The sequence below is a fragment of the Macrobrachium nipponense genome, chromosome 26, assembly GCF_015104395.2.
Source record: "Macrobrachium nipponense isolate FS-2020 chromosome 26, ASM1510439v2, whole genome shotgun sequence".
Classification (NCBI taxonomy): domain Eukaryota; kingdom Metazoa; phylum Arthropoda; class Malacostraca; order Decapoda; family Palaemonidae; genus Macrobrachium; species Macrobrachium nipponense.
Genome location: NC_087215.1, coordinates 75197498 through 75211641, shown reverse-complemented (window position 1 = coordinate 75211641; position 14144 = coordinate 75197498). Strand labels below are relative to the sequence as shown.

Genomic DNA, 14144 nt, shown 5'->3' with positions numbered 1-14144 from the left:
TACAATGAGTAGCGACCATGAAATTATCTTGAAAACATTTACTTTATATGTAATTAGAGGAATATATGGATTTTCATACATAATAATTGTTATATATCTTAAATATTTAAAAAATGATGGCATAATAGCAAATATTTGCTTATGCAATTATTCTTTTGTCAAAGTCAATATATTTTTTCCTAGGCCTAAGTGTTAGATTTCTTTACTTTACACTTACCATTTACATCTCTCAATTAACAATTTCTGGCCAGAAAGCAAATGAGGTTATCTACATATTTTTGCACTTCAAGTTACCTTATGTAATAATTAATCATACATCATCAAAAGCGAGCAGAAAATAGTATTTTAAGCCAGTTGAAAAACAAGTCTTCCATACGCCTTGATATTAATACTCATGATATTTTGACTAATAGCCATCTTTTACATATAAAAAAAATCATCATCATCTTTTATTCTTCAAAGAACAGGTAATCTCTACATATAAAAACATTAGTAACAGATTACATCTCAGAAGGCTTAGATTATTTTTAGGCCTATAAATCATCTTGCAGTATACAGGCAGCTGAAGCACAGCGTGAAACTTCAACATTCAAAGAAAACTGGTTGTAATTTATATCCCTATTGTATTCCTCAAAGAACAGGTAATCTCTACAAATAAATTCATCAGTAACAGATTACATCTCAGAAGGCTTAAATTATTTTTTAGGCCTAAAAAACATTTTGCAACATATAGGCATCTTAAACACTGCCAAAACTTCAACATTCAAATAAAAATTGTTTTAATTCATATTCCTACTTTGAAATTGTTGTTATGACTGTTGAGCTTATTAGGTCTACTGTCATAATGCTGCAGACGTGGTTATGTTGACCAGTCCGAGGAGCATGGGAAGTGTGCTTTCATTGCTGGCACCGCTAACCTTATCACACCGCACTATGAACTGAGCAACGTAAAAATAAAAAAAAAAATAAAATAAAAAAAAATCCAGTCACACAGATTACGAATTATACATGTGCATACAAGGGATCATATCTATTAAACCACAAGGAAAATATGGCTAGATGTGCATTCACAAACTTTTCGACATGTATGACATTAAAAAAAAAAAAAAAAGTTTAGCACTACTTGGCAACGTCACGTTGAATCTGAGAATCTGGACGATACAAAAAGAATCAAGTCGCATGAGATTTGAGCACCGCTGTACATACTGCTATGCTGAAGGTAAAAGTAAAACAACTTTATTCTTTTTGAACATACTGCACAAAAATAATAAAAAAACACCAAAAAAATTATAAAATATTAAAAGATAATGCTGTTATCAGACTAGCCTAGCATAGGGATGCATATTGCCTGTGTTCAGAGAAACTATCATTTGACCAAAATGAAGTAATAAAGCAGCTACGGTATGTATATTCCAAAGTCATCAATGAATTAAGTGTGTAAAGAAAACATTTTGTCCTTTTCATATTTTCCAAAGCAATAATCATATGACTAAATAAGCTGGCTATGTAAACAAAGATTATACTGACTGTGAATCTCATAAGATTGTTTATTTCCCTGAATATTTTCTAATTATTGAACTGTTTTGCTAAAGTACTTTAATGTTCTAATTGTTTATTTCATTCAACAAAATAGAAAATTTTTTCAATTACTGTATAAAAACAGTATCCCTCCCATTCAGGTGATTTCCCCTAGATATTAATATTAGTGTCTTATGGTGTATTTTACCCAAACAAGCTCATCATAACTCGACTGTTAAGGAGTAAGGCTTGGCAATATGCCAACTATTACATTTAATACTGTATGAAGTGTGTATGAAGTGTTGAACATATAAATTTTCATAATCAAATTTATTATTTGAATACTTACCTGCTGTTAAAGTTAGCTATATCTCCGCGCCCATTAGGTGAGTCAGCATTCAAACAAAAAAATGTAATGGCTGCCCGCATGACTGTCTAGTTCACCTGTTCTCCACCAGGTGTGTTTCAAAGGTTTTAGCTCATGTCAGAATTTTCCTTGACAGCCCAATAAGTTGTTGGGAGGCTGGGTGGGGTCTACTTTAACAGTAGGTAGGTATCCAAATAATAAATTTTATTAAGAAAATTTATATTATTTGAGATGAATCTTACCTACTGTTAAAGTTAGCCGACTCCAACATTAAGAAGAGGGCGATGGGTAGTGCAGCTAGACAAAAATTCACTCAGCCTATCGAGCTAAAGGTTTCTTGCATGAAACCCAAAACATTCTTACCTGATCCAGAATCCTTTCTGGATTTTACTACCACCAGAAGTTGGATTCCATTCACGTAGCAAGGCTCTCATACATGTGCACCAAAGAGCAGCTTTGTGGAGAAAACCACTTCGATTCAGTCAGAATGAAACAGAAGCAGCATGAAGGGACCACTGTACCTGGGTCCAAAAGCCCTATACCTGGGTCCAAAAGCCCTATAAAACAACAGTCACTTAAAATAAATACCTTCATGATATGAAGGTACAGTGGCACCTCGAGATATGAAAGGCTCAACTTACGAAAAACTCGAGATACGAAAGCAAATACGAAAAATTTCATGGCTCTACATACGAAAATTGTTCAAGATACGAAAGGTTTTTGCTGTAAAGTCCGAGATTTGCCTGGACCACCAATAAAAATTTTGAAACTCGTAAACCGCCAACTGAGTAGACTTGCCACCATCCTCCTGCTCTCCCATTGGTTCCTGATGCTAGTCACTGCCATGAGATCCTTCTCTCCTAATGGTCAGCATCCCTCCCATGATGCATCTACGTAGCGGCGTGCTTCTTCGGCCACTGCACGGCATCATCTGTGTCGTATGCACGCGGTATTCAGTAGTTCTAACGATTTCGTTTATTAACGTAAATTCGTTAGTGATTTCGTTGTACGTAGTATACTTTATCGTGTTGTGTGAGAACTTTACTACATATGTATACGTACTAGTACATACATAACATAATTACGTACAGTATATACGTAGTTATGGGTCCAGAGAAAGTTGAAATTCACGGAAAGAAGAGGATGCTCTCTTTGGAGACGAAGATGGAGATTATCAAGAAGTATGAAGCTGGTATGCGATCGAGTGTGATCGCCAAGGAATACGGCCGAAATCCGTCGACAATAGGCACCATCCTTAAGCAGAAGGATGTCATCAAAGCAGCTACACCTTCCAAGGGCGTCACTATTTTGTCCTGCAAGAGGACCCACGTGCACGATGAAATGGAAAGGCTTCTTCTTGTCTGGATAAAAGACAAAGAAATAGCTGGTGATACGATAACGGAGACGGCAATCTGCCACAAGGCCAGCGCTATTTTCGGCGACTTGATTGCCCAGGCCAAAGACGACGGAGGAGAAGGGACATCAACGCCAACCCCAGACTTCAAGGCTTCGCATGGGTGGTTCAAGAAATTCCGTAAACGGACTGGCATCCATTCGGTGGTGCGGCATGGGGAGGCGGCCAGCTCGGACATGAAAGCGGCCGAAGCCTTTAAAAAGACGTTCGACGAGATGATGATCAAGGAAGGCTACAGTTCTCAGCAAGTCTTCAACTGTGATGAGACTGGCCTTTTCTGGAAAAAAAAATGCCTGGTTGGACGTACATCATGCAGGAAGAGAAGAAGCTACCCGGGCATAACACTTTGTTCCAACGCCAGTGGGGATTGCAAGGTGAAGCTCCTACTTGTCTATCATTCCGAGACTCCTCGAGCCTTCAAGGCCCACAAAATGCTTAAGGAGAAGCTTCCAGTGATGTGGATGGCTAATGCGAAAGCCTGGGTAACGAGGCTTTTGTTCACTGAGTGGGTAAATCTGTGTTTTGGCCCGACAGTGAAGAAATTCTTGGAAGAGAAGCGCCTCCCTCTGAAATACCTGCTGGTGTTGGACAATTCCCCTTCTCACCCTCCTGGCCTCGCGGAAGATATCCTAGCGGAGTATTCCTTCATCAAGGTTCTTTATTTCCCACTTAACATCTCCACTCTCCTCCAGCCCATGGACCAGCAAGTGATATCGAACTTCAAGAAGCTGTATATGAAACATCTTTTTAAGAGATGTTTTGACATCACCGACACTACAAACCTCACCTTGCATGAATTTTGGAAGGAGCATTTCGATATCGTAATATGCATCGGACCCATCGACCAAGCTTGGCAGGAGGTTTCAAGGCGAACCTTGAATTCCTCGTGGAGGAAACTCTGGCCTGATGCCGTATCCGCTCGAGACTTCGAGGGATTCGACGTGGGCGAAGCTGGTGCTGCAGATTCAGAAACAGTTGACAATCCTGAAACTGTTTCGCAACCACATCTTGACGAGATCGTTGCACTCGGCAAGTCAATGGGGCTGGTTGTCGACGAGGACAACATCAATGACCTTCTCAAGGAGCACCAAGAGGAGCTTACGATGGATGACCTGAATGAGTTGGAGGAAATGCAAAATAATGTCGTTCAAGAGGAGTTCTCTAGCAGAGGTGAGGAGGAGGACGACGACTCTATGACAACAGCAGAAATTAAGGATGCTCTAGCTGCTTTTCATAAGGTGCAATCATTCGTAGAAAAGAGACACCCCAAAAAGGCTTACACAGGTTGTATGCTTGCACAGTTCGATGACGTTTGCCTGAGTCATTTCAGGAACATTGTACAAAGTAGGCAGAAGCAACCTTCCTTGGATAGTTATTTTTTAAAGAGGCCTTTAGTAGGAGTAAGCAAAAAGAAGATCCAATTGATACTACAAAAAAAACAGAAAGTTGAAAGTGGTGAAGAAATAGAAATTTTGTAAAAAAAAAAAAAAAAAAAAAAAAAAAAATAAAAAAAAAAAAAAAAAAAAAAAAAAAAAAATTAATTTTAAGTTTTTTGTAAAGTAAAGTGTTACAGTTTAGTTTATGTTTTCCTTACATTTTTTTATGTTTTTCGTAAAGTTAAGTGTACGTACGTATCTGCCGTTTGTCCTCCTCTGTCACCACTTTTGGAGATAGCATCACTCGAAAGGTAAGCTTCCACATTTTACTACATACGTATGTATGTACGTAGAGTATTTCTTGTATACCATGTACACTAATACACTTTATTTACAGGTATATTAGCAGTACGTATTAAGTTAGGTATTGAATGGTCCAAATTGTTGTAGTATTTCATTGTTTATAGGTCAATTTAGCTTTATTACGAAATTTACTGGGGTGTTTTTGGAGGGCTTGGAACAGATTAGCCATTTTACATGAAAAATGCGGTCCAAGATACGAAAAGCTCATGATACGAAGGCCGCCTCGGAACGGATTAATTTCGTATCTCGAGGTACCACTGTACATTCCTATACAAAATTTATACCTTCACACTCCCCAAAATATCAAAACCCGGGATTGCTGTTTCTTCAGTTCAGGATAAGACTTACCCACTACTAGTAACGGATTAAGGGCTTTACTGTTTTCAAACATGATTCTGCATAACTAAAAGGTAGTGAGCAGGTAAAAACCAAATTGCACTTCAACTGCGCCACATCAATCCTATCCAGGAGCGACAAATTGACATAACACTAAATGAAGTTACAACTGTTGCTCACATTATGAATGTTTACCTTCAACAAAGATAGAAGATATGGAGCTATTTCTCATGCACTACCCTAATCAAATACGTCACAGAAGACCTTGTGTGTTCTTTGACAAAGACGTTCTAGGTTTCTAACACAAAGAAAAGGTTAACTTTGCCTCTTCCTGGCTTAACATTCAACAAATACATTCTGGGTTTTCTAAAATCACAAAAATGATATTGTAATGATACAATTAAGTTTGTTCATACTTACCTGGCAGATATATATATAGCTGATAATTTCCGACGACCGACAGAATTTAAAACTTACGACACACGCAGTGGGAGTCAGGTGGTTAGTACCCATTCCCGCCGCTGGGAGGCGGGTATCAGGAACAATTCCCATTTTCTATTCATAATTTTATTTCCTCTGTCTCCTGAGGGGAGGTGGGCGGGTAATTAATTATATATATCTGCCAGGTAAGTATGAACAAACTTAATTGTATCATTACAATATCATTTTGTTCATGCAACTTACCTGTCAGATATATATATAGCTGAATCCCACCTTTGGTGGTGGGAGAGACAGAATAGAGGATTTAGGAAACACATATATGCAGATATTTGATATCTTGGTTCCTTACCTGTTAGCATAGCTGGCTTCGTGATTACTGCCACGTAAGTCTGCTTGTGCTACTAGAGTTGCCAGCAAGGTAGAGACCTATGAAGCTGGTGCACTCCAGATGATCTGTCAACAGGGGCGAGACCACGACGTGACTAGACCATGGACCATACTAATGAGGGCAACGAGACAAAAATACCACCACCTGGCTTAGTTTACCAAAGGTATCCCACTTAACTAAGCTAATGGAAGGGAGACCCGCCCCAGGCGGTCACCCTACAACCATAAAACACAAGTTAAAAACCCCCCTAATCCCTAAAGGATAGGATGAGTGTTACCTCCTGCCCCCAAAACAGTGTCTGCAGCAATGTATGGTCCGGAAGAGAAGCAATTTTCGTATGTCACTTTCACCTCCCGCAGGTAGTGTGAAGCGAACACCGAATTGCTTCTCCAAAATGTGGCATTCAGAATATCTTTGAGCGCCATATTTTTTGTGAAACGCTACCGAAGTAGCAATAGCTCTCACCTCGTGAGCTTTCACTTTCAGAGCTTCAAATCACTATCACTGCACTTATCATGAGCTTCTTTAATCGTATTTCTGATGAAGAACGCCAGTGCGTTTTTTTCGACATAGGGAGATCAGGCTTCCTCACTGAACACCACAAATTGTCAGATGAACCTCTGCAAGCTTTAGTTCTCTGCAGATAGAACTTTAGAGCCCTGACAGGACACAGGAATCTCTCACGTTCATTTCCACTATTTCTGACAACCCTTTGATTTCAAAGGTCCTCGGCCACGGGTTGGAAGGATTCTCGTTCTTTGCTAAGAACGTGGGACTTAAAGAACAAATCGCACTACTGTCTGAAAACCCAATCTGCTTGCTAATGGCCTGAATTTCGCTAACCCTCTTCGCCGTCGCCAGAGCGGTTAGGAAGATCGTTTTCTTCGTCAGATTCCTGATAGAAACTGAATGAAGCGGTTCGAAGTGACTCGACATCAAATATTTGAGCACCACATCCAAGTTCCACGAGGGTACTTTAGGCTGGATGACCTTCTTAGTCTCGAACGATCTAATGAGATCATGAATGTCTTTATTATTAGTCAAATCGAGTCCTCTGTGCCTGAAGACTACAGAAGCACGCTCCTGTATCCTTTAATAGTTGGAACAGCCAACTTCACTTCCTCTCTCAGATAAAGAAGGAAGTCAGCTATCTGGCTCACAGAGGTTGTGGTGGAGGAAATGCCCTTCTTCCTGCACCAGGATCTGAAGACAGCCCACTTCGATTGGTACAGAGCGATTGAGGAGGGCCTCCTTGCGGTGGCAATCGCCTTCGCCACAGGTCTTGAAAAACCCCTCGCTCTGGCCAACTTCTTGATAGTCTGAACGCAGTCAGACTCAAAGCGGGGAGGTTTTTGTGGTACCTCTCGAAGTGGGGCTGTCTGAGTAGATCTTTCCTTAAGGGCAGAGTCCTCGGAAAGTCTACCAGGAAGGACATCACCTCTGTGAACCAGTCGGCTGCCGGCCAGAAGGGGGCGATGAGTGTCATCCTCGCTCCTTCCGATGCTGCGAACTTCCTCATCACTTCCCCGAGGATCTTGAGCGGGGGAAAGCGTATATGTCTAGACCCGACCAACTCCAAAGTAGGGCGTCTACTGCGACTGCTCCTGGGTCCAGAACTGGGGAGCATAGAGTTGAAGTCTTTTCGTCCTGGAAGTTGCGAAGACATCCACCTGCGGACAGCCCACAGGTCCCACAGCGACTGGCAAACCTCTTGGTGAAGGGTCCACTCTGTCGGCAAAAGCTGTCCTCGTCGACTGAGAAGGTCCGCTCGAACATTTTGTACTCCTGACACGAACCTTGTCAGGATAGTGACTTCTTGCGCTTTCGCCCATAAAAGGAGTTCCTTTGCGATGGCAAACAGAGAAGGCGAGTGAGTTCCCCCTTGATTTCTTAGGTATGCCAGTGCTGTGGTGTTGTCCGAGTTGATCTGAATGACTTTGCCGGATACTTCTTCCTGGAAGAACCTGAGAGCCAGGTAAATCGCTGACAGCTCTTTCAGATTGATGTGCCAGGACACCTGTTCCCCTCTCCAGGTGCCCGACACTTCTTTCCCTCCTAGTGTTGCTCCCCAACCCGTGGACGACGCGTCGGAAAACAACACTAGGTCGGGGTTCCGAAGTTTGAGGGAGAGCCCTTCTGCGAGCTTCCGTGGATCTGACCACCAACTTAGGTGATCCTTCACCTCTCTCGTTAAACACAAGATCGCCTCCAGATCTTGTTTGTTCTTCCAACTGTTGGCTAGGAAGAATTGAAGAGGTCTGAGGTGCAGCCTTCCCAGAGAAACAAACTTCTCCAGTGAGGAAATGGTCCCCAGCAAACTCATCCATTCCCTCACCGAGCATGTTTCCTTCCCCAGAAAGGTCGCCACTTTTTCCAAGCATTGAAGTTGTCGCCCCTGTTGACGGAAAAGCCCCGAAAAGAAAAGCCACTGAGTCCATCTGAATCCCCAGATAGACTAAAGATTGAGAAGGAGTCAAATGCGACTTTTCGAGGTTTACCAGAAGCCCCAGGGACTTCGCTAACGTCATGGTCGTGTGCAGGTCCTCCAGACACCGGTCCCGCGATGAAGCTCGAATAAGCCAGTCGTCTAGGTAGAGAGAGATCCTTATATTCTCCAGATGAAGCAGCCTTGCCACGTTCTTCATCAGAATGGTGAAAACCATCGGCGCTGTGGTCAGACCGAAGCAAAGTGCCCTGAATTGGAATACTTTCCCCTTCAGGACAAATCGCAGGTATTTCCTTGATTGGGGATGGATGGGGACGTGAAAATACGCGTCTTGGAGGTCTAGTGAGACCATCCAATCCCCGGTCTCAAAGCTGACAGCACCGATTGAGGCGTCTCCATCTTGAATTTCTTCTTTATAATGAAGAGATTTAGGCTGCTGACATCGAGGACGGGTCGCCACCCCCCGAATGTTTCGGCACCAGGAACAGACGGTTGTAAAATCCTGGAGATTCCAGGTCGAAGACCTGTTCCACCGCTTGCTTCTCGATCATTTGTTCCAGCAGATCGAAAAGCACTTTCTGTTTCTCTCCTCGATAAGAGGGAGACAAATCCTTTGGTGTTGAGGATAGCGGGGGTGACTTCAAGAACGGGATCCTGTAACCTTTCCTCACAACATCTAGCGACCAAGGGTCGGCATCTCTCTCTTCCCAGGCTTTCGCGAACCGAAGAAGCCTGGCTCCTACCGGCGTCTGAAGGACTTCCAAATCACTTCCTACTCTTTGACGGAGCAGGGGTTTTTCCTCTGGAAGAGCCTCTTCCTCGGGAGGCTGTTTTCGAGGAAGATCCAGCACGAAAGGGCTTCGGTTTCATGGTAAACGAAACCCCAGAAGATGAAGCAGCTGCTGGCCTTCTAGAAGACTGAGCCAGAAGATCTTGCGTTGCCTTCTCCTGAAGGCTTAATGCTATGTCCTTAACCATAGTCTGGGGGAAGAGATGGTCTGAAAACGGAGCGAAAAGCAAGTCCGCCTTTTGCGCTGGAGAGACGGATTTGGCCGTGAAGTTACAGAAGAGTGCTCTCTTCTTGAGAATCCCCGAGCTAAAGTGCGTAGCCAACTCCTCAGAACCATCCCTGACGGCCTTGTCCATACAAGAAAGTACACTGGACAGCTCCCCCAGACTAATAGTATCCACTAATAACGTGTGCCTAGCCACCGATCCAAGTCAATTAATCCAAAAAAGAACCAAAAGGGATACTCAAGTAGCAAAAAGTTTCCAAATCCAGACGGAGGTGCTGTAAACAGATGTTCACAACACCGGCGACAGAAAAATTATGAATAGAAAATGGGAATGGTTCCTGATACCCGCCTCCCAGCGGCGGGAATGGGTACTAACCACCTGACTCCCACTGCGTGTGTCGTAAGTTTTAAATTCTGTCGGTCGTCGGAAATTATCAGCTATATATATATCTGACAGGTAAGTTGCATGAACAAACAAAATGTTAACTTTGCCTCTTCCAGGCATATCCTTTGACAACGACAGCTAGGTTTTCTAAAACTACAAAACAAAAGGTGAACTTTGTCTCTTCCAGGGTTAACCTTTGACAAAGATGTTCCAGGTTTCTAAAAGGATTCTAGAATAAGGCTTACATCCAGTTCAAGTTTTTTGATAAGTTTTTCCTGAAAGGAGCTAAAGAGGAAATATCAGTACTAGCTATATTAGAATTAGACCTAGCATAGGAAAAAACCATCGGCTGATTAGGGCTAGCTGCAAACGAAGGCTCACCAGGAAGGGGAGAAAAGGAAGCATTATGCCCTGACCTAATCAATTATTTCTGCAATCTATCCGCTTCCCTACTTTTCCTATATCCCTGCATTCCTCACACACTATGCCCCTGCAGCAGTACAAACATTATGCTGATCTGCCTCAAATTTAGGCATCCTGCTTACACAGTAATCATCCCTATACAACCTGATGTTAATAGATTTTCTTCTGGTGGAAGACTGGTGGAAGACATTCAAGGAAGATTAAAATTACAGTACCATGACAAGAGAAAACATCCAAAATTCACAAAATAGCAACAATCGCCTAACCTAATGACGGCAAAGAGAATTCTGACATGAGCTAAACATTCAAAACACATCTGGTGGAGAACAGGTGAACTAGAGTCATGATGGTAGCCATTCATTTTTTTTTTTGTAGGAATGCCGACTCACCTAATCAGCACGGAGATATAGCTAATAATAATATTTTTTAATATTTGCAAAAACAGCTGGTACTGCCTCTGTATGTAGGCCCTTCACGCTATATCTATTATGCTATCTGTCAATACCATCTCCAAATAAGCACTTGAATCTAACTTTCTCTCCCCTCAGACTGATTGATACTACAGTGGACCCCCCTTATTCGCGTTCTCCGGATTCGCGGAAAATTCGCGCATTTGCAGTATTTTTCTATGAGAAATATCCACAAATTCCTGGTTTTTGTTATCAATTTCATCATAAAATGCACTTTTTGTGATAAAACTATTAAAAAAACCAAGTATGAAAATTTTTAGTGGTTTTTCTTAAGTTTTAACAAACAAAATAGGCTGTTTTTAGCGTTTTTATAGGGGTTCCAAATATTCGCGGATTCTAACTATTTGGGGGGGGTCTGGTACGCATCCCCCGCGAATACAGGGGGACCACTGTACTTGCCAAATGCCAAAAACCAATATTCTACACTTCCCTCCCAGTTCTATGGGAATACAATAGCTGCTTTTCATCCTAGAAATTAATAAAACATTTTTTTTTCAATTCCATGGAAGTTACACTTACTAATAGTCATATACACAGCTAAGACCTAGGAAAAATGTGTTAGCATAAATGCTAAATATACTAACAGAGTACACATAACTGTTTTTAATGTGTTTGCTCTTGGACTACACAACTTTCCTAGAAATAAACAACTAGGAGCAGACTAACATTCCAAAAGCTCATTCTAACACCAAGGACTCAGGAGTAAAGGTTGGGGACAGTTTTTTGTCTTTTAAATAATCAGAGCTTTCCTTTACCTGATCTTCCACAGCCAATAAAGATAAGCTACAGAAAAAGTAAGAGAAAATAAAATAGACCTCACTTAACAAGAACTATTTTAAGGCAATTAATTTAAAGTACATACCTGTAATACAATGTCTCCAAATCATTAAAACAGATTTAAACGTGCAAATACTGCCAAAGGCTTACCTTGAACCCTAAAACAATATGGACTTGAGGGATCACCATTCACAAAGAACTCGTGGGAAGCCGTGGTAAAATCAGGAGGCAACCTGGCGCCAAAGCCCAAAACGGGGAAGAATTTATCCGTGTCATATTCTTCAACAATTTCTCCAACTGCCTGGATGGCTCTGACATACTGGTTAGGACTCATTGAGTTGATATAATGAAGAGACTGCGGTGTCTGTGGGTTTCCATTAGATGCTACAAAAAGAAAAAGAAAAATGATCAAACATGAAATATACCAAAAACTCTGTTCTGTTTACTACAATACAATAATTTCATAACTACTCTAGTAGAAATCATTCATGTTAAAGTAATGTGCTCTTAATTTCTTAGAATATAAATACATTTATCTTTCAGTCAAAAACATGGTGACAAAAGCTTACACAATTTGTGAGGACCATTCTAATTCAACTGTAAAATTTGCTGATATAGATGTTTTTAAGATCCTCTTTTGCCAAAACTTACATGGCACATTTATACTAGGCTGATTACTGTATTCATAACACTGGTGATGAAGTCTCTTTCAAACTTTAAGATTCCTTTACAATGTTCGCAAAAGATTCAGTCCCAAGACGATAAATCCTTGATAGCCAACAAGGTTTTACTCTCTTTCTTTCACAGATGAGCATTTTATTCAGCGGAAGTTTGCTCAGTATGTTAAATACTTTTCTGACTTGTTCTATAATAATAATGGTTCCAGGGACAAGGTGCCTGAAATCAATAATTCATAACTGCATGATATAAACATTACCAGTTTACCTTTATTATTCATTTTATAAAGATGACATGCTAATGACACTTTCAAGATAAACATACAGTATTGTATATATAAAAAGTATGGGATGTGAAGTGGAAAAAGATTCATTAATCCTCAAACACCGAAGGGGTATAATAAAAATCGTCTCCCATATGCCGAGGGGGTCTCTGAGTGAGCGCCGAAGTGGAAAAATATTTTTTTCAAAAAATCACAGCGCGCTAGTTTTCAAGATTAAGAGTTCATTTTTGGCTCCTTTTTTATCATTGCCTGAAGTTTAGTATGCAACCATCAGAAATGAAAAAAATATCATCATATATAAATAATGCGATATATGATAGCGCAAAAACAAAATTTCATATATAATTGTATTCAAATCGCGCTGTCAGCAAAACGGATAAAGCTAACGAGTTAATTTTTTTGTTGTATTGTACACTAAATTGCGATTGTTTTGGTATAAAACACATTGTAAAATGATCAAAGCAACACAAAGATAATATTATCACAAAATGATGCATGAATTTGTAAAGAGCAGACGTAAAAAAATGTTTTTTTCAAAAATTCACCATAAATCTAAATATTGTTCTAGAGACTTCCAATTTGTTTCAAAATGAAGATAAATGATTGAATATTACTATATTGTAAGAGTTTTAGATTACAATTGCAGTTTTCAACCATTTCGGATGAGTTAAAGTTGACCAAATGTCGAATTTTTTTAATATATTTTTTTATATGCAAATATTTCAAAAATGAGAAAAGCTACAACCTTCCATTATTTTTTGTTGTATTCTACATGAAATTGCACACATTTTCATACATAAAACTCTATGAAACGCCTAATATGAAACGGAGCAAATATTCGGAAATTTGCAGCAGAGAATCCGCGCGCGGAGGGAAGGAAAGTTTTTTTTTAAATTCACCATAAATGTAAATATTGTGCTAGAGACTTTGAATTTGTTTCAAAATGAAGATAAGTGACTGAATATTACTAGAATGTAAGAGTTTTAGCTTACAATTGCGTTTTTCAACCATTTCGGTAGTGTCAAAGTTGACCGAACGTGGTTTTTTTTTATTTATCGTAATTTATAAGCAAATATTTCGAAAATGAGCAAAGCTACAACCTTCAATTATTTTTTTTTTGTATTCTACATGAAATTGCGCACATTTCCATAAGTAAAACTTTATGTAAAGGCTAATTTAAAATGGTCCAAACATTACGACAATCGCACGTATGATTTTTTTCAGAAGAGTTACCGCGCAGACGTAAGGAAATTTTTTTTTTTTTCATAAATTCACCATAAATCGAAATATTGTGCTAGAGACTTTCAATTTGTTGCAAAATGAAGGTAAATGATTGCATATTACTAGATTATATGAGAGTTTTAGCTTACAATTGCGTTTTTCGACCATTTCGGTAGAGTCAAAGTTGACCGAAGGTTGAAATTTTGGCACTTATCGATATATATATGAAAATATTTCAAAAC

The 14144-nt window shown here is 40.1% G+C and overlaps 1 protein-coding gene across 4 annotated transcripts in view; it reads right to left on the bottom strand.

The window, feature by feature from the left end:
- Positions 1 to 14144, bottom strand: part of LOC135200448 (copine-8-like) — a 95143-nt gene that overhangs the window by 29725 nt on the left and 51274 nt on the right. For all 4 annotated transcript variants that reach the window (XM_064229093.1, XM_064229095.1, XM_064229096.1 and 1 more), the window contains one exon: positions 11871 to 12104. In XM_064229093.1, the coding sequence (XP_064085163.1) occupies positions 11871 to 12104 (234 nt within the window). The remainder of the gene's footprint in view (positions 1 to 11870; positions 12105 to 14144) is intronic.